Source organism: Maniola hyperantus, chromosome 17, assembly GCF_902806685.2.
Source record: "Maniola hyperantus chromosome 17, iAphHyp1.2, whole genome shotgun sequence".
Lineage (NCBI taxonomy): Eukaryota > Metazoa > Arthropoda > Insecta > Lepidoptera > Nymphalidae > Maniola > Maniola hyperantus.
In genome coordinates, this window is record NC_048552.1 from 7,502,429 (window position 1) to 7,524,451 (window position 22,023).

General features: G+C 39.5%; 2 protein-coding genes across 3 annotated transcripts; one reads left to right on the forward strand and one right to left on the reverse strand.

Annotated features, from left to right (window-relative positions):
- The first annotated feature begins 572 nt into the window (after positions 1-572).
- On the forward strand, positions 573-7,043 carry LOC117990145 (acyl-CoA Delta(11) desaturase-like). 2 transcript variants are annotated; one of them, XR_011237734.1, is made up of 6 exons: positions 573-1,163; positions 2,339-2,469; positions 3,354-3,559; positions 4,058-4,243; positions 5,074-5,415; positions 6,338-7,043. XR_011237734.1 is itself a non-coding variant. In XM_034977600.2 (5 exons), exons 1-5 carry the CDS (start codon positions 977-979, stop codon positions 5,336-5,338), a joined length of 975 nt encoding a protein of 324 aa, XP_034833491.1. In that variant the 5' UTR covers positions 573-976; the 3' UTR covers positions 5,339-7,043. The 2 variants fall into 2 exon arrangements, 1 of the variants encoding a protein (XP_034833491.1); XM_034977600.2 differs by having other exon boundaries at positions 5,074-7,043.
- A 4,081-nt stretch (positions 7,044-11,124) lies between these two features.
- Positions 11,125-21,294, reverse strand: Mfap1 (Microfibril-associated protein 1). The gene is made up of 9 exons (XM_069504047.1): positions 21,038-21,294; positions 20,667-20,860; positions 19,130-19,341; positions 16,692-16,804; positions 15,822-16,003; positions 14,872-14,996; positions 14,225-14,368; positions 12,528-12,624; positions 11,125-11,487 (listed from the first exon to the last, which is right to left on the reverse strand). Exons 1-9 carry the CDS (start codon positions 21,108-21,110, stop codon positions 11,302-11,304), a joined length of 1,326 nt encoding a protein of 441 aa, XP_069360148.1. The 5' UTR covers positions 21,111-21,294; the 3' UTR covers positions 11,125-11,301.
- Between the last annotated feature and the right edge of the window lie 729 nt (positions 21,295-22,023).

The following is a 22,023-nucleotide window of genomic DNA, read 5'->3' on the forward strand; positions in this document are numbered from 1 at the left end:
ATCTGAAAAGCGTGAAATTGTGGTTACATCACAAAAAAAATTGTGGTATGAACTAATAATAATTAGTATTTTCAATTTTCGAAGTAAGATTACTATATCAAGTGGGGTATCATATGAAAGATCTTCACCTGTGCATTCTAAAACATTTTAATTTTATTATTTTTATGCATCATACTCGTAGTTTTTGAATTATCGTGCAAAATGTCGAAAAAATACGACTGTAGTACGGAACCCTCCTTGCGCGAGCCTGACTCGCACTTGGCCGGTTTTTTCACTAAGATACCATACTTCCTACCTATGTTAGCAGCTAACCGTTAGCTTAAAGATTAAATTTGAGTTAAAGGTACAAAATTTAACTTAAGAATTAACGTTTCAATTTAAATACAGTACGCCACAGAAAATAATGTACATCGACCTTTAGAATGGGATTTCGGCAACGTAGAGCGTTGTCTCTGTCACTCATACCTATGTGACGTTTTGTCGGTCGAAATGACAGAGACAATGCTCTACAAAACCGCTATCTAAATATATAAAAGTAAAAGGTGACTGACTGACTGATCTATATCAACGCACAGCTCAAACTTGGACGGATTGTGCTGAAATTTGGCATGCAGGTAGCTATTTTGACGGAGACATCCGCTAAGAAAGGCTTTTTCAAAATTCAACCCCTAAAGGGGTGAAATAGGTTTGAAATTTGTGTAGGCCACCCGGACGAAGTCGCGAGCATAATCTAGTCTCTTTCTAAAGGTCGATGTACATTTTCTGCCGCGTACTATATTTTTGTCATCGATTACGGACCTCTAAATCGATCGTGTAACTAGGGCAATACGAACAATGATCAGGAATGAAGTTTCGAAATTGTTACATGAATAGTTTAACAATACAATATCGGGGTACAAGCTTTTCGATATTCAGATAACGAACATTATTCGTACAAGCCGCATGATATTCGGATAGCGTTACGAAAATAGTGGCTATGGAAAAAGTTAAAGTTAAACCTTTGCCGTCAGTTGGTGAAATTTTTCGGGCGTTTGAAAAGAATTTAAGTTTTCAGAACCCTATAAAATGGACAAGTGCAATCGCTATAACCCTATACCATGTGTTCGGCATCTACTGGTGTTATTACTACACTTTTCCTGTTAAATGGCAAACTCTGGTTTTTGGTAAGTTTCTGGTGGGAGGCTTCGGCCGTGGCTAGTTACCACCCTACCGGCAAAGCGGTGCTGCCAAGCGATTAAGCGTTCCGGTACGATGCCGTGTAGAAACCAAAGGCGTATGGGTTTAATACAAACTGTCATATCCCTTACAGGTTAGCCCGCTTCCATCTTAGACGGCATCATCGCTTACCACCTGGTGAGATTGCTAACTTGTACCTGAATAAAAATAAAAATAAAAATAAAAAGTTATTTTATTTCATGACAAGTTGGCTGCGGTCTCATCTGATGGTAAATGATGAATTAGTCTAGGTACAAAAGCATGCTAACCTGAAAAAGATATGTTATGTACGTATAGTATTTTATAAAAACCCAACCCCTTATAGATTTCTATACGGCTCAAGCCCCCGCCTGAATAGATACGAGTCAATTTACCGGAATACGGAATCTTCTAAATATATAAAAGGAAAAGGTGACTGACTGACTGATCTATCAACGCACAGCTCAAACTACTGGATGGATCGGGCTGAAACTTGGCATGCAGATTGCTACTATGACGCAGACATCCGCTAAGAAACGATTTTTGAAAACTCAACCCCTAAGGGGGTAAAATAGGGGTTTGAAATTTGTGTAGTCCACGCGGATGAAGTCGCGGGAATTAGTTGGTTTATAATAATCTATCTGTAATCTGTCAGCCAGTTACTTAACACCATAGTTTCATTCAAAAATAATACGTTGCTATAAGTAACTTATGGAAAGGTTAGGGACAGATAGATTGATTATTTTAGCGATTTTAGCCGTTTAGTTGATTTGTGAAACTAAAATCTGCCCAGCCGAACCAGCAGCTCAGGAGTACTCAGGACTTTCCATTGATACCTGTCAAAACGCACCCTGCTGTGCCATACTACCTACCTAGGTACAGTAAGAAGGTCGCCAAAAAGATTTTTTGTCTAAATGCTCGTTGTCTTTTTTTGAGCGATTTCTATAACCTTTGAGGATAGGAACTTTTTGATGGACGTGTGACTTTTATGACAGCGCAGTGGTTAAGCAGCGCGGACCCCGGTAGGTAAATGGATGGATGAACGTCTTAAAAATTCTGAACGATTCTGACGAATAACTACAGCGCAGGGAGAGTAAGGGACGGTACCTAGGAAGCTACCTACAACCTACAGTTTATTTTTCAGCTTTAATAATGTACGTAGCCACTGGCTTCGGTATCACGGGTGGAGCGCACCGACTGTGGACACACAAAGCGTACAAAGCAACATTACCATTGAAACTGTTCCTGCTCATGTGTTTCGCTTCGAGCGGTCAAGTTAGTTACCTTTTCTTACATTTTAAAGTTTTTTTATTTTAATGCAGACTAATATTATAAATGCGGCCTACCTACAACTCTGTAGGTCGCTCTGTAGGTTCGCGACAGGTCGAGAGATGGCAATCGGGTTATAAGATGTCACTCTTAATTTTTTTTTTCATTTTTAAAAACCTAAATCCACGCGAACGAAGTCGTGGGCATCAGCTATTTTTGCATGGGTATAGTTAAACACCTGGAGAGTCACATAGGCTACTTTTTATCCCGAACAACCAAAGATTTCCCACGATTTCAAAAAACCTAAATCCACGCGGACGAAGTCGCGGGCATCAGCTAGTTATTATAATTATAAATGTGAAATTATATCCTTCTATTTGGTATCTGTTTGCTAGGTACCTTTTCACGGTTAAGCCGCTGAAAGACAGGCCGATAATAATCTAGTTTTGAATTCAGCTATAACAATTATAGGGGGTAGTCCGAAAGAAGAGGGTTTTATAGGTTTATCGTTGGGTCTGAATCTTGAAGTTTTGCATATAGATTTTACTTATTACATAGGCTCTCACTGAGAAGAGATTTTAATAAATTCCATCCGAATAAAACCGGCGGGGTGATCACGTTGCAGTAGCGCCAGCAACGCGACAGCAGTAGCAATGCGACAGTTCATTTGCTGTCTCTTTTCTTCTTCTTATTTTGCTTTTTGGCTGTTGCTGTCTCTTTCTAGCCGATGTGACGTGTGATGTTTGACCAACTGCAGCAATGATGGCGAAATTTACGCCTGTCGCGAGATACGTAATCACCCCGCGGGGCGGGTAAGGTAGTCCTGAACTTAAGTTTACAAACGTAGTTCTTATACTAGGTAGGTACCAAATATAGCGCTCTTTTATCAGAATTCCTTAGAGCAATGGGTTCGTGACCACCGTGTACACCACAAGTACAGCGACACGGACGCAGACCCTCACAACGCAAACCGAGGCCTGTTCTTCTCCCACATTGGCTGGTTGATGCTGAAGAAAAACGACCAAGTGCTTCAGCACGGGAAGCAAATGGACATGTCTGATATCACCAACGACCCGGTGCTGAGATATTTTAACAAGTAAGTTTTTATCTTTCTACTTAACTCTCCTCGAAACTACAGTGGCCTATTTACCTTAGGCAAACCATTCCAAGAATAATTAACATACCAAGCCAAGGGCCAAGGTGCAGCGATTTTTGAAACCATATTCTGTGATTAAAATTAAAATCAGTACCCTTATTATAAATGCGAAAGTGTGTTTGTTTGTTGATTTGTTGGTTTGTCCTTCAACACGTCGCCACGGTGCAACGGGTTGACGTGATTTTTGCATGGGTATAGATAAAGACCCCAGAGTGGCCTAGGCTTTTATCCCGGAAAATCAAAGAGTTCCCACGGAATTTTTAAAAAGCCTGATGCGCTAAGGCTGCGTTTCTATAAAACATGAAGCTTCTACGTTTAGCGTTCAGGGATCGAAGTATTTAACTAACCACTTAATATTTCCATAGACATCTTTCAAATAAAACTGTGCCGCCTTCCTTAATTTATTCTAATGAATTATTTGTTTGTTTTCCCTTGCAGAAATTTCGTCTATATCAAATTACTGTTCTGTTACGCTCTACCGCTCCTTATTAATGTCGTCCTGTTGGGGGAGAACTGGCGATGTGCTGTGGCGTGGCAATTCTTCATCCGGTTCCTCAGCATGTTCCACAGTGAACTGACAGTCAACAGTCTTGCGCATATTTATGGATACAGGCCTTATAACAAGTGAGAATTATTCAGAAGTTTTGTAAAAAAATTCTTCAGTCATACCTAGGTACCTACTTTTTTAACGACGACACCTAACGAGTCGCAGGAAGCTGCTGGATCCAGGCCGCGAAGCAAAACCGCAGGACATGTGGAAGTCTTTGGAAGAGATCTAGGTACAGCAGTGGACGTTTCTAGCGGTTAATAAGCCTTCGACTTTGCCATGTAAAATGCCAAAAAGTATGTGTGAGTTTAGTTTTAGTCGTGAAACAAAGATGACTTTCCTCTCGAACTAAGCGTAAAGCTATTCGAGATGGTTACGAAAGAAGTCAAAAGGGTAGGATTTGAAAGTACGACCTTTTTTATTTCAGTCCATCCCGAAACCATATAGGTAAGTTTTAGGTGCACCTAATGAGAATTGATTGAAATTTGAATTGAACTATAGGTATTATTGATCTTAGATATCTGCCTACATTAAAGGAAACAACGATGGGTCTAGACTGATAGAGATTACAGAAGTGCACTAGAGCAGTAGGTAGGTACAGTGATTTCAAAAAGTCATTGACATGGTCGGAAAGAATATTATGAAAGGTTAGCATTAATAAATCCATACTTAATATTATAAATGCAAAAGTATGTCTGTCTGTCTGTCTGTCTGCTAGCCTTTCACGGCCCAACCGTTCAACCGATTTTGACGAAATTTGGTACAGAGATGGCTTGCATCCCGGGGAAGGACATAGGCTACTTTTTATCCCGGAAAATCAAAGAGTTCCCACGGGATTTTCAAAAACAGAAATCCACGCGGACGAAGTCGCGGGCATCATCTAGTAATTAATAAAACATTGTTTCAGAAACATCGTGCCAAAAGAAAATCGTTTTGTAGCAACCTGTACTTTGGGAGAAGGGTGGCACAACTACCATCACGCCTTCCCCTTTGACTACAAGGCGGCCGAGCATTTTGATTTCTTCAATTGGGGCACAGTTTTCATTCGGTTCTTCAACAAAATCGGCTGGGCGTATGACCTCCGCGAAGCTACTCCTGAAATGATCAACTCGATGGCAGATAGACTAGGCGATGGAACACCAGTGCACTTTCCGACTACGAAATCAGAGTGATGTCACAAATGCTTCTAGGTTGCGAGGAAATAGACCGAGGTTAACAAATTGAATGGATATAATTACAAATACGACAGGTACTTACTATTGTTTAATATGATAATACGATTACACCTATTTATGCGTAAGTTTGTGATTGACAATGTGACTTCTTCAGGTCTATTGACCATGTATTGACCTAATTTGCGTAAAATTGTACGTAAGAACCTTATTTTCCATAGGTATTCTTGAAAGTAAAGTAAGGTATGTACCTATACTAGTAGGTAAGTCAATTGTGTGCGCAATTAATTTGTATCAAGTATTATAAGTGCACAAATGTACACTGATTCTTATATATAATGAAATTTAAAGAAATAACAGGCTGATACATGTTTAAATAAGGTCACTAAGTAGGTACCTACCTGACGATCTCTCAAATCGTATAAAACGTGAGGCAGGTAATATATAAATATTTGGGTACCTACCTATAGCTATTTGGTACAGTTCGTTCACTATGGTTCACTATAACTTTTCCCCTTACGTTATATTTGGCACCATTGCAAATTACACAATAATAAACCCTAACCTCTAAGGAATAAAGCAAACAAAGCAATGGTGCCAACATGACGTCAGGGGAAAAGTTATAGTGAACGGACCCTACGGACTGTATGCATATCTTTTGTTATTTCCATAGTAGGTATTTATTATACATGGAATAAAAAAGCTTTTTTTAAAAAGTTTCAGTGACATTGATGAAAAAATGCCTTTCAAAAAACTTTCAAAGTTTTTGAATAAACATACAACTGCCATACTATTCTAATTTTCTATAGATTAAGTGGGCTTCATTTTAGATTTAAGCAAATCTTCATGTAATTTTGCGCAGTTATAGTTAAGTAAGTGTTAAGTATTTTTATAAAATTAAGTAAAAATGCCACTTGACTACAGCCTTCCAAAAGTTATTACATATTTGAAGGAGAGATATGATAAAGAAAATGAAAACTGTATCTCTTGGTTTGTTAGAAACAAGGATAACATAATAAAAACAGCTACACTTACCGAAAAACATAAAGGATATCATACAGAAGACATTGCAAGGGCGCTTATTGAACCGATAATACCAATCCTGAGTCAACATCATAAAGTTACCAAAGTGAACCGTCTAACCAAAATGCAAATTGATAAGTCAATACCATTTCGTACCAAAACAGGATCTGTAGAAACTGGTTTCGATGTGACGCCAAAGGCCAAAATGCAACCAGTAGATCCAAATGTAAGAAAGATATTATTTGAAGAGGTGCCACTAGGACGTCAAAAGTACCTGAATGTTAGGAATAAAAAGCTTCCCGAGGAACGATACTATTCTTGCCAAACCAGCAATAGTGTCTACGGTTGGAGATTGGGTGATAGTGATCACATGAATCAATCAGGCGAATACAGGCTTCATAATTCTCTTATGAGGGAAACGATGAATCAATCCGGCCCACAACCTGATCCAACACATTACGGACATGTACTGAAGCAATTTTCGAAATGTTGGCAATAAAATATGCTTACAGTACGCGGCCGAAAGTAATGTACATCGACCTTTAGAAGGAGATGGCAGATTTGTAGAGTGTTGTCTCTGTCGTTGAGACCGACAAAACGCCATATAGCGTTTTGTCTCAACGACAGAGACAACGCTTGAGTGACAGAGACAACACTCTACAAAGCCGAAATGTAATTCTAAAGGCCGATGTAGGTACATTACTTTCGGCCGCGTACTGTACTGACCTAATCTGTAAGTAGGTAGGTACCTATTTTGAATAAAGTAGACAGTGGCAAAGTGGTATTTCATTTAGTACGTACTCGTAGGGACAGTGAATAAGTAGTCCAATCTGAAGTTGCAGCATGGGGGTCTGCGGGTTATAGACAGGATTTAAATACATAAGCCCGACTGAGATCCAGTTTTGTACAATGCCCAGTCATACGCCTACGATTAAACGACCTACTTGTTTTGCGCGCACTAGTTATGTTACTCCCAATACAATATTTTTTTAAACCTCTGATTTCAGCTTCATCATAATCCTGAAATTATTACATATTGTATTCTTCGGCCAAAGCAATAAATCTCAACGCGAAACTCTCTATTCCCTCACTCTTAATCGGATGGGTTGGCAATCCGACACGACCAGAGAGAGATCTGGCGCAGGACCAACGGATGTATGTGCTCTCAGAGGCTCAGCAATGTAACTCTACCTACTTTCAACTCCGAGCTGCTACTGCGAATTTCTTGTCCGAAAAATCCTAGGTATAACTTTTTTGGGCCTGGAGCTCGGTACTACATAGTCTTCATACTCCTAATAATAAATTAAGTGATAGGGATATAATTTTACGGGTCATTTCATTCATGCCTGCTTTAAAACGTAGGTAGATTAAGCTAACATTAGAAATGAGAAGAATAATAAGGTTAAGTAATCATAAAACTCATAAACTGACAAAGGGCACTTGATAAAGTGCCATCAAAATACCTATAAAACGCAGCGTTTCTGTTTCCCCAAAACATTTTATAAGAGCAGTCCTGGGGCTGAAACTTTTATTATCCGGCCGCGCTGTTCACTGTAACGTTTTAAAACTTTTATTCCGCTGTAACCAGACCTCGCACGCCCAGAGGCAACTGAGACCACGGAACAATTATTTTAATAGTTTGAATTAAGTATATTATGTAGGTTTGCGGGACCGGGAGTCGTTTTATTTTTGGTCCGAACGTGTGTTTTATCGTTAAACTAGGTAATTAAACTCTGTTTCAGTTTCAGAAAACACTTATTTAGTTAACTAAGTATACGTACCTAGGTACCTAATTACTAATTACACCAAAAATACGAAAAATTTGATCTCTGTCTATCATAGGACTGCTGTGGTAACATATGCCCATCTGTAAAATCCCATTTTGACGTACAGAGATACCTTTTGCATCCTAGTGATGGACACAATCTTTGTGTCCCGTTTGAAAAAATCAACGAATTCCCACGGAATTTTCAAAAAACTTAAATCTATGGGCATCATCTATTTGATAAGTAGAGATGACTTGAAACCCATGTACGGACATAGGCTACGTACCTACTTTTTGGCCCGAAAAATCGTAAAGTTGCAGGCATAATTTGAAACCTCCTGGTTATTAAATTTGCTTCCGTTTTCTCGTCATTTACGATATTGGGACCTTCAAACTAAGAGTGAATAGGCAACTTCTATGCAGGCAAGCTCCACCTTAGACTGCATCATCATTTACTATTTGGTGTGATTGCAGTCAAGCGCATGTCTATTTAGTTTTAAAAAAGCCGCGAAAATTCTCATACATTGCTGTTAGCCTGGTTTCCGTCCATTTATAATAAGAACTTATTATTTTGGACACATCTGTGTATTTCCAATATCATTGTTTTTGTTAGTTAACTCGAGAATAACGCGGACCTCTAAGTCAACTTAAAACTATCCTATCGTCATCGTGGGTCGTCGATGCAGTGAATCTCAAGCGATCTTAACGATGAAAGTTCTTAAACCATTTAAAGTCTCCATTTAGATCTAGATCGTGATCAATCCATAGTTAGAAAGTCTATTTAACCTACCCCGCTCGGCACTTTGCATAATGCACCCACTTAAGTATTATCCTCAACGAAATTTTCTCTAGATTATTTGCTTTTTTATTCGTTTTAAGTAGGAGTATAAAAACTTTCCCGTCGCGAAAACACTGAGCCTTCGAAACACGAATATGAAAGGAAAGTTTTAAATTCTAACTTATCTCCGTACAAAACAAGATAAATTGCAGTACTTATCAGTTTACGAGACTCGCCGCTGTAAAATTTTAAACTGAAGAAAATTATATGCAGAGTTTATTAGCGACATTCAACTCGGTACTCGGGTTATTAAAATAAACCCTACTATAAAACACGTTTATGTGTAATGTACGCTGACTTTTAATGTTTGTTTTGTGTTAACGGTTAAGTACTAAGTTAAGTACCTACCTACCTAAGTCTGTTTAACACAAATGTTCGGAAAATGTTAGGTTTAACTATCTAAAGAAATATTTTTTTTAAACTGATATACCTACTTAATATTAAAAACATTAATTGCGAATTCTTTTAAAATACACATATAGGGTGTAACCAGAAGGCTAGCAAAAACTTTGCGTTATTGTTATACTACCTCAACACAATCCAATACCAATAACCATTAGCCTCGTTTTATAGTTTTAGTGATTTAGTATTTTTCAACCCCGCAATGTATAGCGTGCAAAACTCGGGTCAATGCCCCACCTACGACGTGGCATCGACTCCGAATAGCCTACTTAGGTACGCATCGTTCGTTGACCTCTAGCGTTAGTCAGATGTTTTATTTGCAATATATCGAGAACTTTCCCAAAATATAGGATTTTATTTTAATAATTTCGCGGTTTTTTTGGTGATATCATATCAGTAATCATCAGTTATAGTATCACCTGCCTTTTTTATTTGCTAGCGTTCTGGTAACATCCTGTATAGACACCCCACGCTAACCCGGTCCGGGATAGCGCGAGTGACGTGACGTGCGGGTGTGCGGGGCATCCCCCGCCTCATACCCCGATAGCCATCTAGACCTGTCGCGTACTATAGGTATCTGCGTGGATTATTTTAAAATAACTGAACCAATTTTGATGAAATTTAAGTCGTCGAAATTGGAAAAATGAGAATCAATCACGATTTTAATTGAATTCTTATGTAGATTTAGAGCTTCGATAAAACCATAAAATAGGTACTGAAAAAAATATTTTTCAATCGGATGTTTGATGAATTTGAATGAACACGTCGAAATGAGCCCTTTCGCTTTACTGAAGGCGTGAAATGCGTAGAAAAAACGATAATCTGTAACCACCCTTAGCCATATTTATTTATTACAAGCTTTTATTTGACTTGCCGTGTGTATGTAGTACCAAATCTTGCAACTGAATTTTAGACTAGTCTCAACCCTTTCAGTTGAAAGGAACACATGTAAATTCGATGACAATGCAATATGGTATCATGGAGGTAGTCTCATGATGGAGCCGGGAGGTGGCCATAGGGACTATACAAGCTTTTATTTAACTTGCCGTGTGTATGTGGCTTTCTTATGCCGCTAGGTGGACATCCGACGAGTCGCAGGGAGCTGTCGGATTCAAGCGGCGCAAGACCGTGGCGTGTGGAAGTCCCTACAAGAGACCTATGTGCAGCCGTGGACGTTTTTCGGTTGATGACGATGATGATGTGTGTGGTACCAAATCTTGCAACTGAATTTTAGACTACTCAACCCGTTCAATTGAAAGAAACACAATATGTAAATACGATGACAATGCAATAATATGGTACCATGGATGTGGTCTCATGATGGAGCCGAAAGGTGGCCACAGGGGACTCCTCAACTAATCAGCGTACAGTGCGACAAGGCTATCTTGCCGCTTGGTGAAAATCGGAACTAACGTTGCCGTCAAGTGTCCCCTTTATTCTGTTTGAATATTCTAAGCCTTTATGTTCTCCAACAGCGCCCCCCTGTCAATGTCATTCAAGTGCCAAGAGAGCCTTGTCGCACTGTAAATAATAAATTTCGTCGTGTTTGGAGTAATTTATCAAGGGACTCATAATGGAGCCGAGAGGTGGTCATAACTCATAGAAACGCAAGGTACCAATCATAACCTCTGTCATGTTTGGATTAATTTTGACTTGTTGGTTTCGCATTGACTTAAATTCTTTTTAGTACATTTCATAAATAAAAGCTTGTTTTTCAAAAAGATTTTTAATTGAGAATATTATTACAATATTATACAATTTATGATTGAGAGATGATGAATTCTAAGTTTTCACTCGCCATTTTAACTCGATGTGTCAACTCACATGTCAAAAGTACGGTTCACTTTTTAAGGACTAAAATCGTAGTTTTGACATGACAGTAATTGACACATAGAGAGTGAGTTCTTATTTAGTACGGACTATACCTACAGTAGTCTATACAGTATGTTTCCTCTTAGCGGAGGGCTTGTCAAACACCTGCTTCATACCACCACGGAAGTTCGCGAGGCGGGCGGCCGAGGTCTCATTGCTCCACGCTGAGTCGAACTCGGTAGTATCTTGGTCCACTAGATGAGTGTACTTGGTTCGACCTGATCTGCCGAATTTCTTCACTTGCATCACCTGAGAAAACAACGTTTTTGTCATTTCAAAAGTGCTAAACAAAATTGCTGGACGTCGGAAGCGCAGCTATTATTTTATTTGCAACAAGAGTGAATAAGCATATTCTAGACTAGCTTATGCTCGCGACTTCGTCCGCGTAGACTACACAAATTTCAAACCCCTATTTTACCCCCTTAGGGGTTGAATTTTCAAAAATCCTTTCTTAACGGCTGCCTCCGTCATAATAGCTATTTGCATGCCAAATTTCAGCACGATCCGTCCAGTGTTTGAGCTGTGCGTTGATAGATCAGTCAGTCAGTCACCTTTTCTTTTTATATATTTAGATAAACGCGTGTCCCATCTTAGGCCAGACCATCACTTTCCATCAGGTGTGATTGCGGTTTGCCTATAATCAAAAAAAAATTAAGAAAGGGGGAACAAGTCAGCGCAATCATACGCCTTGTGCTCAGATCGGATTGCTTGTTTTGCGCACACTGACAAGAAATTGCATAGGAATTATAATTGTATGTGCTGTTTACATCAAGAACAGTATTAAATGGGGACTTGCCCTTATAGAGAAAGAGTGTGGCTAATTCCGTTGTACACAGTCTCTAAACTAAACTAAAATGACACGTCTAAATCTATTGCTATCCCTTTCATAATGTTGCTTGCGGAAAAGGATGGCACTAGATTTAGACCTGTTAATTTAGTTGAGCTTAGAGATTGTGTACAAGGGAATCGGCCCCATGTACTGTGATGTTTAGAAAACGCAATAATTGCTTGAAACCCATACAGTTTTGATGAAACAATTATTAAAAATTTAATCAAAAGAGTAGCTTATGCTCGCGACTTCGTCCGCGTGGACTACACAAATTTCAACCCCCTTATTTCACCCCCTTAGAGATTGAATTTTCAAAAATCCTTTCTTAGCGCATGCCTACGTCATAATAGCTATCTGCATGCCAAATTTCAGCCCGATCTGTCCAGTAGTTTGAGCTATGCGTTGATAGATCAGTCAGTCAGTCAGTCACCTTTTCCTTTTATATATTTAGATTACGAACCTTTGGTAAAACAGTCTTATCAAAATGATCGTCCAATGTGGGTCCAGAGAAGTCTTGCTTGAACACCTCTTCTTCTTTGTCCAAATAAAATGCACCTCTGTAAATAAAGTGACCATTGAAATAAAATATTACTAAAGATAGTTTTTATACCAAAAACTCTCTTGAGCTTATGAAAACCCTCGTCTACGACTCAGGCTTACAACTTACACTTCGACTTACTAAGTCTCGCTAATTGCTATTGTGCTGGAACCATGTCTCATTAGCATCGAAATGACGTCATTTTGACTTTATTTGACGTATATTTAAGTAAAAATATACCATCAGCTCGAAACTTCAGTATAGTGCTGACGTCACTAAAACGGCGGCCACGCGCATTAGTAATTTGCGGGACTACGTACGTACATACGTAACTACCACTTATGTCTTACGCCGCTGCACTGTGCGAGCTGAATTGCACTTTATTGTGTTGTCACAAAAATCACTATTTATTATAAATACTATCTGTCCCGGCGTACTCACGTGAGTAAGCCGGGACAGATAGTATTTATAATGGAAATCACTCACGGTAGTTTAAACGCTAAAATCACTATTTATTTAAATTCTGTCTAATCAAGCTGTGATAGCCTAGAGGTTAGGACGTCCGCCTTCTAATCGGAGGTCGGGGGTTCGATCCCGGGCACGCACCTTTTCAGAGTTATGTGCGTTTTAATTAATTAAATATCACTTGCTTTAACGGTGAAGGAAAAAATCGTGAGGAAACCTGCATGCCTGAGAGTTCTCCATATTGTTCTCAAAGGTGTGTGAAGTCTACAAATCCGCTCATGCGTGGTAGACTATGGCCAAAAACCCTTCTCACTCTGAGAGGAGACCCATGCTCTGTAGTGAGCCGGCGATGGGTTGATCATGATGATGATTTAAATTCTGTATCGAGTGATTCTTCTTTAACGGCAATATACATACTATTCTACGCTACTTCACTCGTCATGTTACGATGCTCTCTATGGCAGCACGACATACCTGTGGTAATACTTCTGCAGGAACTTGTATTTGCCCTTCACAGACTTGTTGGTGACGACCTTGGGGTTGAGGCGCTGCTCCACGCGCCGCTCCTCCTCCGTCATGTTACGATGCTCGCTATGGCAGCACGACATACCTGTGGTAATACTTCTGCAGGAACTTGTATTTGCCCTTCACAGACTTGTTGGTGACGACCTTGGGGTTGAGGCGCTGCTCCACGCGCCGCTCCTCCTCCGTCATGTTACGATGCTCGCTATGGCAGCACGACATACCTGTGGTAATACTTCTGCAGGAACTTGTATTTGCCCTTCACAGACTTGTTGGTGACGACCTTGGGGTTGAGGCGCTGCTCCACGCGCCGCTCCTCCTCCGTCATGTTACGATGCTCTCTATGGCAGCACGACATACCTGTGGTAATACTTCTGCAGGAACTTGTATTTGCCCTTCACAGACTTGTTGGTGACGACCTTGGGGTTGAGGCGCTGCTCCACGCGCCGCTCCTCCTCCGTCATGTTACGATGCTCTCTATGGCAGCACGACATACCTGTGGTAATACTTCTGCAGGAACTTGTATTTGCCCTTCACAGACTTGTTGGTGACGACCTTGGGGTTGAGGCGCTGCTCCACGCGCCGCTCCTCCTCCGTCATGTTACGATGCTCTCTATGGCAGCACGACATACCTGTGGTAATACTTCTGCAGGAACTTGTATTTGCCCTTCACAGACTTGTTGGTGACGACCTTGGGGTTGAGGCGCTGCTCCACGCGCCGCTCCTCCTCAGTCATGTTGCGCATGCGCTCGATAGCCAGAAGCTCCTTTTCAATACTGTAACATATCACATTTATGCTAGTAACACTAAAAGAATATTAGCCACCCAATATAACCGAATATGTAGGGGAATATTAGCTAATATTCCCCTTTCCCCATCAAAAAAGTACGCGGCTAAAAGTAATGTACATCGACCTTGCCTTGTAGCAGATTTGTAGAGCGTTGTCCCTGTCGTTGAGACCGACAAAACGTCATATAGGTAATAGTGACAGAGACAACGCTCTACAAAGCCGAAATGTCATTCTAAAGGCTGATGTACATTACTTTCGGCCGCGTACTGTAAGTAACTACTTTAAATGTATATAGCATCGTTATTGTACAAATACAGTGTCTTTATTATAACTGAGACAATATGGAGAAATCCAAAACTATAGGAGATACAGGGAAACTGTGCTGGGAACTTTTAGGTCCTTTTTGTGAAAACAATTTTGACATAGTAAATTTTTTGGTCAATCGTGAGTTGTCCATAAAAATGATTGAAATTGACTAATGGTACTTACGCTTCTCTTTCTTCCTTGTCTCGTTTGATCCGTTTCATTTCACGCAGCTTCCACGCTTCGTATTCCAACTCGTCGTTTTCATCGTCAGTGCAAACGTCATTTATGTTGCCCTCCTTATGTTCAGACTGAAAATGAAACTATTCTGTAACTTCTATACAATCTGTCTGAGGTATCATCACTAAACTGCAAGCCTAGCACCAAAGTTTGACAGAGAGTTGAATGCAATGATTGAAATCACCTTTGATTGGCTGAATAAACAAGAATACTATTCTAGCTAATTACAACAGTGATTGTCACAATGTGATAATTGGGTATTTTCCTACTTTTGAATTTGATAAATATTATTACTTTATTATAAACTAGGATAAAAATAATGACGAACGCTGAAAAAAATATTAAAATCCAACACAAAGATTTACAAAGTTACAGGAATTTTAATTTTGGAGTGGGAGGGTCTTCTATCCCTTTCTCGCAAAACGAAAATTTGTATAGAACCGCATGAAGCTACTATGGCATTAGTAAGGTGTGACGTCAAAATTCAATATCGTTATCTCTGTCTAATCAGAAATATTTAAATTCTTTAACTTTTTTGTTATTAGATCGATTTAATTAGTTTTTTCAGTTTACGTCATTATTTTTATCCTAGTTTATAATACAGTAATAAAAAATTGGAGTCAAATACCCAATTACATTTTTATGCTAGGCCTACTGTAATAAATAGATAATTCCAAAGTCAAATGACTCGATCATGTTTGCACTTCATATACATAGAACTAGGTTTTAAAAATCCTGTGGGAACTCTTTGATTTTAGTGTCAAAATCAAAGTGTACAACTCCGGATGTAAACTAACTCTGTACCAAACGTTGAAATCGGTTGAATGAATGGGCCGTGAAAAGCTAGCAAACAGACACACTTTTGCATTTATAATTTTAGTGTGGATTCCACCAACCTGTGTATTCCTTTGTTCAGACCGAATGGTTTCTTCAACTAACTTTAACGCTTCTCTTCTCTTCTCCTCCTTCTCTTTTCTCGCTTCAGACTCTTCCTTTTTCTGTTGTTTCATTTTCCGCTCTCTTTCCGCTACAGTCATTCTCTCTGATGCTCTTACAAAAACTGGCTTTACTCTTGGTCCTGCAATTTACAACATGTAAGTTACAAATCAAACATAGACTTATAGGTCTTTCTGATTTTAAAATCACCAGAACACTTTTTTAAAGTTTATATATGGCTATTTTCATTATGCAACCAAAAATAAACACCAATTTTATTAACTTTTGGTCTGTTTTTCTAGGCACTCTGAAAAAGACAACCTTTTATTTGATATGGACGAAGTTGCAATAAAGAAAATGTGTTTCGCGCGGCTGTAAAATTATTTGAGTCTCGTGACTTTAAATTCCTCGCTACGCTCGGGAATCCTTCCCAGCTTGGTATTCGATATAAGCACTCGCGCCAAATAACAACTTGCATAACAATAACTAATTTACATTACCTGTATTATAGGCATAGCAGTGATAGCCTAGTGGTTAGGACGTCCGCCTTCTAATCAGAGGTCGGGGGTTCGATCCCGGGCACGCACCTCTTCATCATCATCACAACTTTTCGGATTTATGTGCGATCACTTGCTTTAACGGTGAAGGAAAACATTGTGAGAAAACCTGCATGCCTGAGAGTTCTTCATAATGTTCTCAAAGGTGTGTGAAGTCTGCCAATCTGCACTTGGCCAACGTGGTGGACTATGGCCACAACCCTTCTCACTCTGAGAGGAGACCCCTGCTCTGTAGTGAGCCGGTGATGGGTTGATCATGATCATGATGATTACCTGTATCTTCTTCACTATCTGTATATTCTGTGTCAGATGAACCACTTTCTTCTTTGACACCATCCAACATTTCCTCGTCCTCATCTCGGCCAAGAACTTCTTTTTCTGCTTCCCTAAAATATAAAATAATTGAAATTGCAACCTCAATTTTTACAGTGTGATATATTTTATGCTTAGCAGAACAACACTTACCTTACCTTAAAAGCTGACCTTCACCGACGATATAAGGCGAGCAAATCGTCCAACGATTACGAAGCGTTCCCTCAGTGTAGGGCAAATGTAAAACGCATGATAGCTCGTGCGCAAGAACACTATGAGCAGCGGGCTCAAAATGAGCTCTCTAGGGACCCATTGTCGTTCTGGAATTACACTAAGTCGAAAAGAGGTTCTAGAGGTCCGCAAAAAATTTTAAAAGATGGGGTCTTGTTAAGTGCTGAGCAATGCGCTTTGGAGTTTGCGAACTATTTTCAGTCAGTCTATAGGACAGAGCGAGCCGATCTGAATGTGAGCGCGGCGATAGCGGCAGCGGAGGGAGAGAACGGAGCGGCGCGTGTCCACCTGGACCGTCTGTCTATTGACGAAGTGAGACAGGCGCTTAAACAACTTAAGCCCAAGAAGTCTGCGGGGCCGGATGGTATACCTCCTTACATTCTTAGAGATTGCCGGTCAGTGCTAGCGGAACCTTTACTGTATATATATATAACCAGTGTCTGAATGCAGCCGTGTTTCCCGAGACTTGGAAAATAACTTGGGTTGTTCCAGTACCGAAAGGAGGATCTGGGACACAGTTGGACGGATACAGGCCAGTCGCCGTGTTGTCGACTCCTGCAAAAGTTTTGGAGTCGGCTATTCACAAGAGCATATACAAGCAGGTAAGCGCGCAGCTCTCGGACGCTCAGCATGGGTTCCGCCCGACAAGAAGCACGACTAGCAATCTCCTTAGCTACATGTCCAGTGTTGTGCCAGCGGTTGACAGGGGGAGCCAGACTGATGCTGCTTACTTCGATTTTCGAAAAGCCTTCGATCTAGTCGATAATGATGTCTTGCTTAAAAAGTTAGCAGGGGTCGGGTTCACCCCACATTTATTATATTTTTTTGCCAGTTACATGAGGGATAGGCAACAAAATGTCGAATACAGAGGGCATAAGTCCCAACCGTATTGCACAAGATCCGGGGTAAGTCAGGGCAGCAACTTGGGACCTTTGCAGTTTATCATAATGATAAATGATCTGCCGAAAGTAGTCAGGGAAGCAAAATGCTTGCTATTTGCGGACGACCTCAAGCTCTCTGTAGGAGTGACCGAAAAGGCTGACTGTGCAAGGCTGCAGAGGGATATCGACAGAGTGGTAAGATGGAGCGAGGATAACCTCTTGCAGTTCAACATCTCAAAGTGTGCAGTCATCAGTTTTTCTCGTTCACATGCTCCAATCCTAAATCAATATAAAATCAACGGGATGCCAATGTCGAGGGTTGTAGAGGTAAGGGACTTGGGGGTTAGTCTGAACACTGAGCTAACGTTTCGTTCTCATATCATTAAATGCTGTAAAAAAGCATATCGAAATTTAGGCTTTATACTTCGCACGGTTCGCGGTTTTAGTAATATGAAGGCTGTCGTTGCCTTATACAATGCGCTTGTAAGAAGCCAATTAGAAGGTAATGCAGTCATCTGGGCTCCTCATGAAACCAAATATTGTCTTATGTTGGAGAGGGTACAGAACAAGTTTGTCAGGTACTTGTATATGAGGCTGTATGGGGTATATCCATACTATCCTCTAATGTACCCAACATTGTTCTAGGGATGGTAGGATATAACGAGCTGAGGGTAAGGAGGGAACTTGCGCTCGTTATATATATCTTCAAGATATTGAGAGGGAAGGTTTGCGATGCAGACATATTGGCGCAGGTTAGTCTGTGTGCCCCGGAAAGGTACGTGGAGCGGAGACGCCAGCCGCCGCTGCTGGCCGTGCCGTACGGGCGTACCAACTTGCTCAGGCAGGCGCCGCTGACGCGCGCACTCCGCACCCTTAACTTCGTAGCCGAAAAAATAGATATTTTTTGTTGCTCTCTGACTGAGCTCACAAGGATAGCAATGTGGATTATTAGTTACACATAACTATAAGATAGCCGTTAAGTAGTAGATTAATAATGGTCGTTGTAAATATTTTTGATTTTTTTTAATTTTAAGTATAATTATTGTTAATAGGTATAAGATAGATTAGAGTACACTGTCGCATTAGGACTCCCCTGTAAGGACAGTGCACATTATGGTATAATAATAAATAATAAATAATAATAATAGATAATAAACAATAATTTACAGATAACAATCGGTTTTCTACTGAAAATATATTTCCAGACCAAAATTAAGTAGAATACATATTCTGATCAGAATTTAGTAACTACTAGCTTTCTTTCTAAAACTTTTGCTATTTACTTACCTAGCAGCTAGTTTAGCTTTGACTGCCTGTCTGCGTCTCTCAATCTCTTCCTCATCCAAGTCGTCCTCACTTTCAGAGCTGTGTTTAGCTTCATCTTCGCTGGGTTCGGACTCTGGCTCTGGTTCAGCATCAATGATTTCAGGCTTGTGCTCAGCACGCCGTGGTGGGGAATGTGCCGCATCGCGTAGACGACGCAGGCGGGGATCATCAACCTGTGACCATCGTTCAAATGAAATGAAATGAATTTATTTATTGTGCCACTTATGATATGTCAAGACTCCACCACCCGTTCATCCTGTGGGTTGCTGAATGAAAAGCTGACCGTTTTCATGTAGTCTTGTCATTTAGAAATTTGTCAAATTTCAACCCCTATTTTACGCCCCTTAGAGGTTAAATTTACAAAAATCCTTTCTTAGTGGATGCCTAAGTCAGAATAGCTATCTGCATGCCAAATTTTAGCCCGATCCGCCCAGTAGTTTGAGCTGTGTGTTGATAGATCAGTCAGTCAGTCAGTCACCTTTTCCTTTTATATTTAGATTTGTACCCTTTTATAAATGTGAGTGTGTTTGTTTGTTGGTTTGTCCTTCATCGCATCGCAACGGTGCAGATTGACGTAATTTTTTGCATGGGTATAAATAAAGACCTGGAGAGTGGCATAGGTTACTTTTTATCCCGGAAAATCCAAGAGTTCCCACGGAATTTTTAAAAACCTAATTCCACGCGAACGAAGTCGCGGGCATCAGCTAGTAGTAATCAATAAACTCGGAAACTACTGAACCGATATTAGTAATTTTTTCACCATTAAAAACTACTTTATCTAGAAGTAACATCTCTACTGTTCTGGATCTGTTTCAATTACTGGATGTCAGTATTAGCATACAGTCATGTGAATGAGCGACCACTTAGACCGGTAAGACCGCAAACCGGCTTCCTATGCAGAGACGGTCATCCCGCATCTCTACTGTTTACTCATATTCACAATATTTGAATTGAGTTGAATTGAAGTAACACAGGCTATATTTTATTTCAGTTATAATAAGTTTTCAGCTTAAAGTAATGGTATCTTTATAGCAAGGCAGGAGAAAAAGTGCTACCAAGCTGCTTTATTCACATGCACTAATGATCCATCATACATAAATACTATGCACTACCAAAGTATTGGTCTTTAGTAGATCTAAAAAAAGTCCCTGGAACCATCTATATCTTATAAACTAGCTTATACTTGTGACTGTGGCCGCATGGACTACATAAATTTCAAACCCCTATTTCACCCCTTTAGGGGTTGAATTTTCAAAAATCCTTTCTTAGCAGATAAGCTATCTGCATGCCAAATTTCAGCCCTGTCCAGTAGTTTATTGTTTATTTTTAGATAAGGCACAATAACACATTTTATGTTAAAAGTTATCAATCATCAAAATGTGGATGTGATTCACTTCTGACTACCCCTTCAGGTAAAATTCGTGATGCTATGTTGTATGCACCCGGGCGAAGCCATGGGCACAAAAAAGCTAGTAAAAAGATAACTTAAAACAATTACTTCTTTTTCTGTATCACTGTGCTGCTCTTCTTTTCTGCTAATTATTTGTGCAATCTGATGCCTCCTCTCTGGTCTTCGCTGTTCTATGAAATCCTCAGTGTCTGACTCCTCAGATGATGACACTCCTTGTGCATAATCAGGTTTCTTGCCCGATATGTATCTTTGTACTTTCACTTTTTGCATGGAAATCTCACCTGTAATAACAAATTCATTTGCAGTAATTTCTGTTTTAGTAACTTAATGAATTATGAGCTAATTAGTACATGCTATGTCCATCAACCTAGCTTATTGAACCCTCTTTCACCAGAGTTTAGATAGGTAGGTAAACTATGAAAATGAATGCACAGACTGGTGGATAGGTATTAACTCACCTTTTTCATTTCGTATAGGCACAGCACCTGCTGTGCTTTGTATCCCAATAGGTTGCGCTGGCAGGACATTCATTTTGAATAGTTTTAACTGAAACGTTATTGAAAAAAATTACAACGTATTATATTATAATGGACAACATTAGGTGCCAAAAGGAAATAATAGGATTTTAAAATAAAAGCTACTATCAATAAAAATCATTAAAATTATGATCAATTATGATATATAAATCAATTCAGCTATGAGCTCTTTAGTCTGTGTCACAAGAGTACTTTTTATCTCTATCTACGTTTTTATGAGACTTTTTATATACGCTGTGTTCACCTGTCATGATTCTTACCGATATCAATATATCGTTTGTTCGATATATCGATACTTTTTGGGACTTTCCTATTTCCATCCCATAGATAGATAGAATAATATGTAGATTTTAGTACTGTGTAACCGCGTATGAGATAGCGATAGCACGACGTAACGATAAATAACACGACAATTATTACCATTGTTTAGTAACTAGTAAATATTTGTATTAACCGATCAACAATATTTGTATTAAACGTTTTTTATGTGAAAACAAGTAAATAACTCATTAGAATTACATACAATTACGCCACGAATTCTTAAAGTTTGTTTCGCAACTAAAGTTGCATGCCTTGTATATAAGTTGTATGTATTTTTGAAAAAAACCAGTTACACAGTAAGGGACAAAAAATAGGTTAGCTGCGTCTCTGTTTATCACATTAGTAACTTTATCTGTGCTCTCTTTTTAGTGTGAATGAGAAAGCAAACGTTCCTATATCTACCTTTATTTCTCTATCTACGACCTCAGAGTACTTTTTACATTTTTATACCTCAGAGTAAATACTTGAGTGAACATAACCTCACTTCACGTTGTTTGTCAAGATCTCTAGATAGTACAAATACATCTTGACATACAAAAAAAGTGGCCACGGTGATAAGGACAAAAAATAATCATTTTGTCACGTTC

What these genes read in the sequence shown, in the direction of transcription:
- LOC117990145 (XM_034977600.2), top strand. Translation starts at nt 977, where the DNA reads ATGGAAAAAGTTAAAGTTAAACCTTTGCCGTCAGTTGGTGAAATTTTT. An exon ending in GTGCTGAGATATTTTAACAA is followed by an intron (nt 3,560 to 4,057) that starts GTAAGTTTTTAT and finishes TTTCCCTTGCAG; the next exon opens with AAATTTCGTCTATATCAAAT. An exon ending in GGATACAGGCCTTATAACAA is followed by an intron (nt 4,244 to 5,073) that starts GTGAGAATTATT and finishes ACATTGTTTCAG; the next exon opens with AAACATCGTGCCAAAAGAAA.
- Mfap1 (XM_069504047.1), bottom strand. Translation starts at nt 21,110, where the DNA reads ATGAATGTCCTGCCAGCGCAACCTATTGGGATACAAAGCACAGCAGGT. An exon ending in ACAGTGATACAGAAAAAGAA is followed by an intron (nt 19,342 to 20,666) that starts GTAATTGTTTTA and finishes CGATGGTCACAG; the next exon opens with GTTGATGATCCCCGCCTGCG. An exon ending in AGATAGTGAAGAAGATACAG is followed by an intron (nt 16,004 to 16,691) that starts GTAATCATCATG and finishes TGTAAATTGCAG; the next exon opens with GACCAAGAGTAAAGCCAGTT.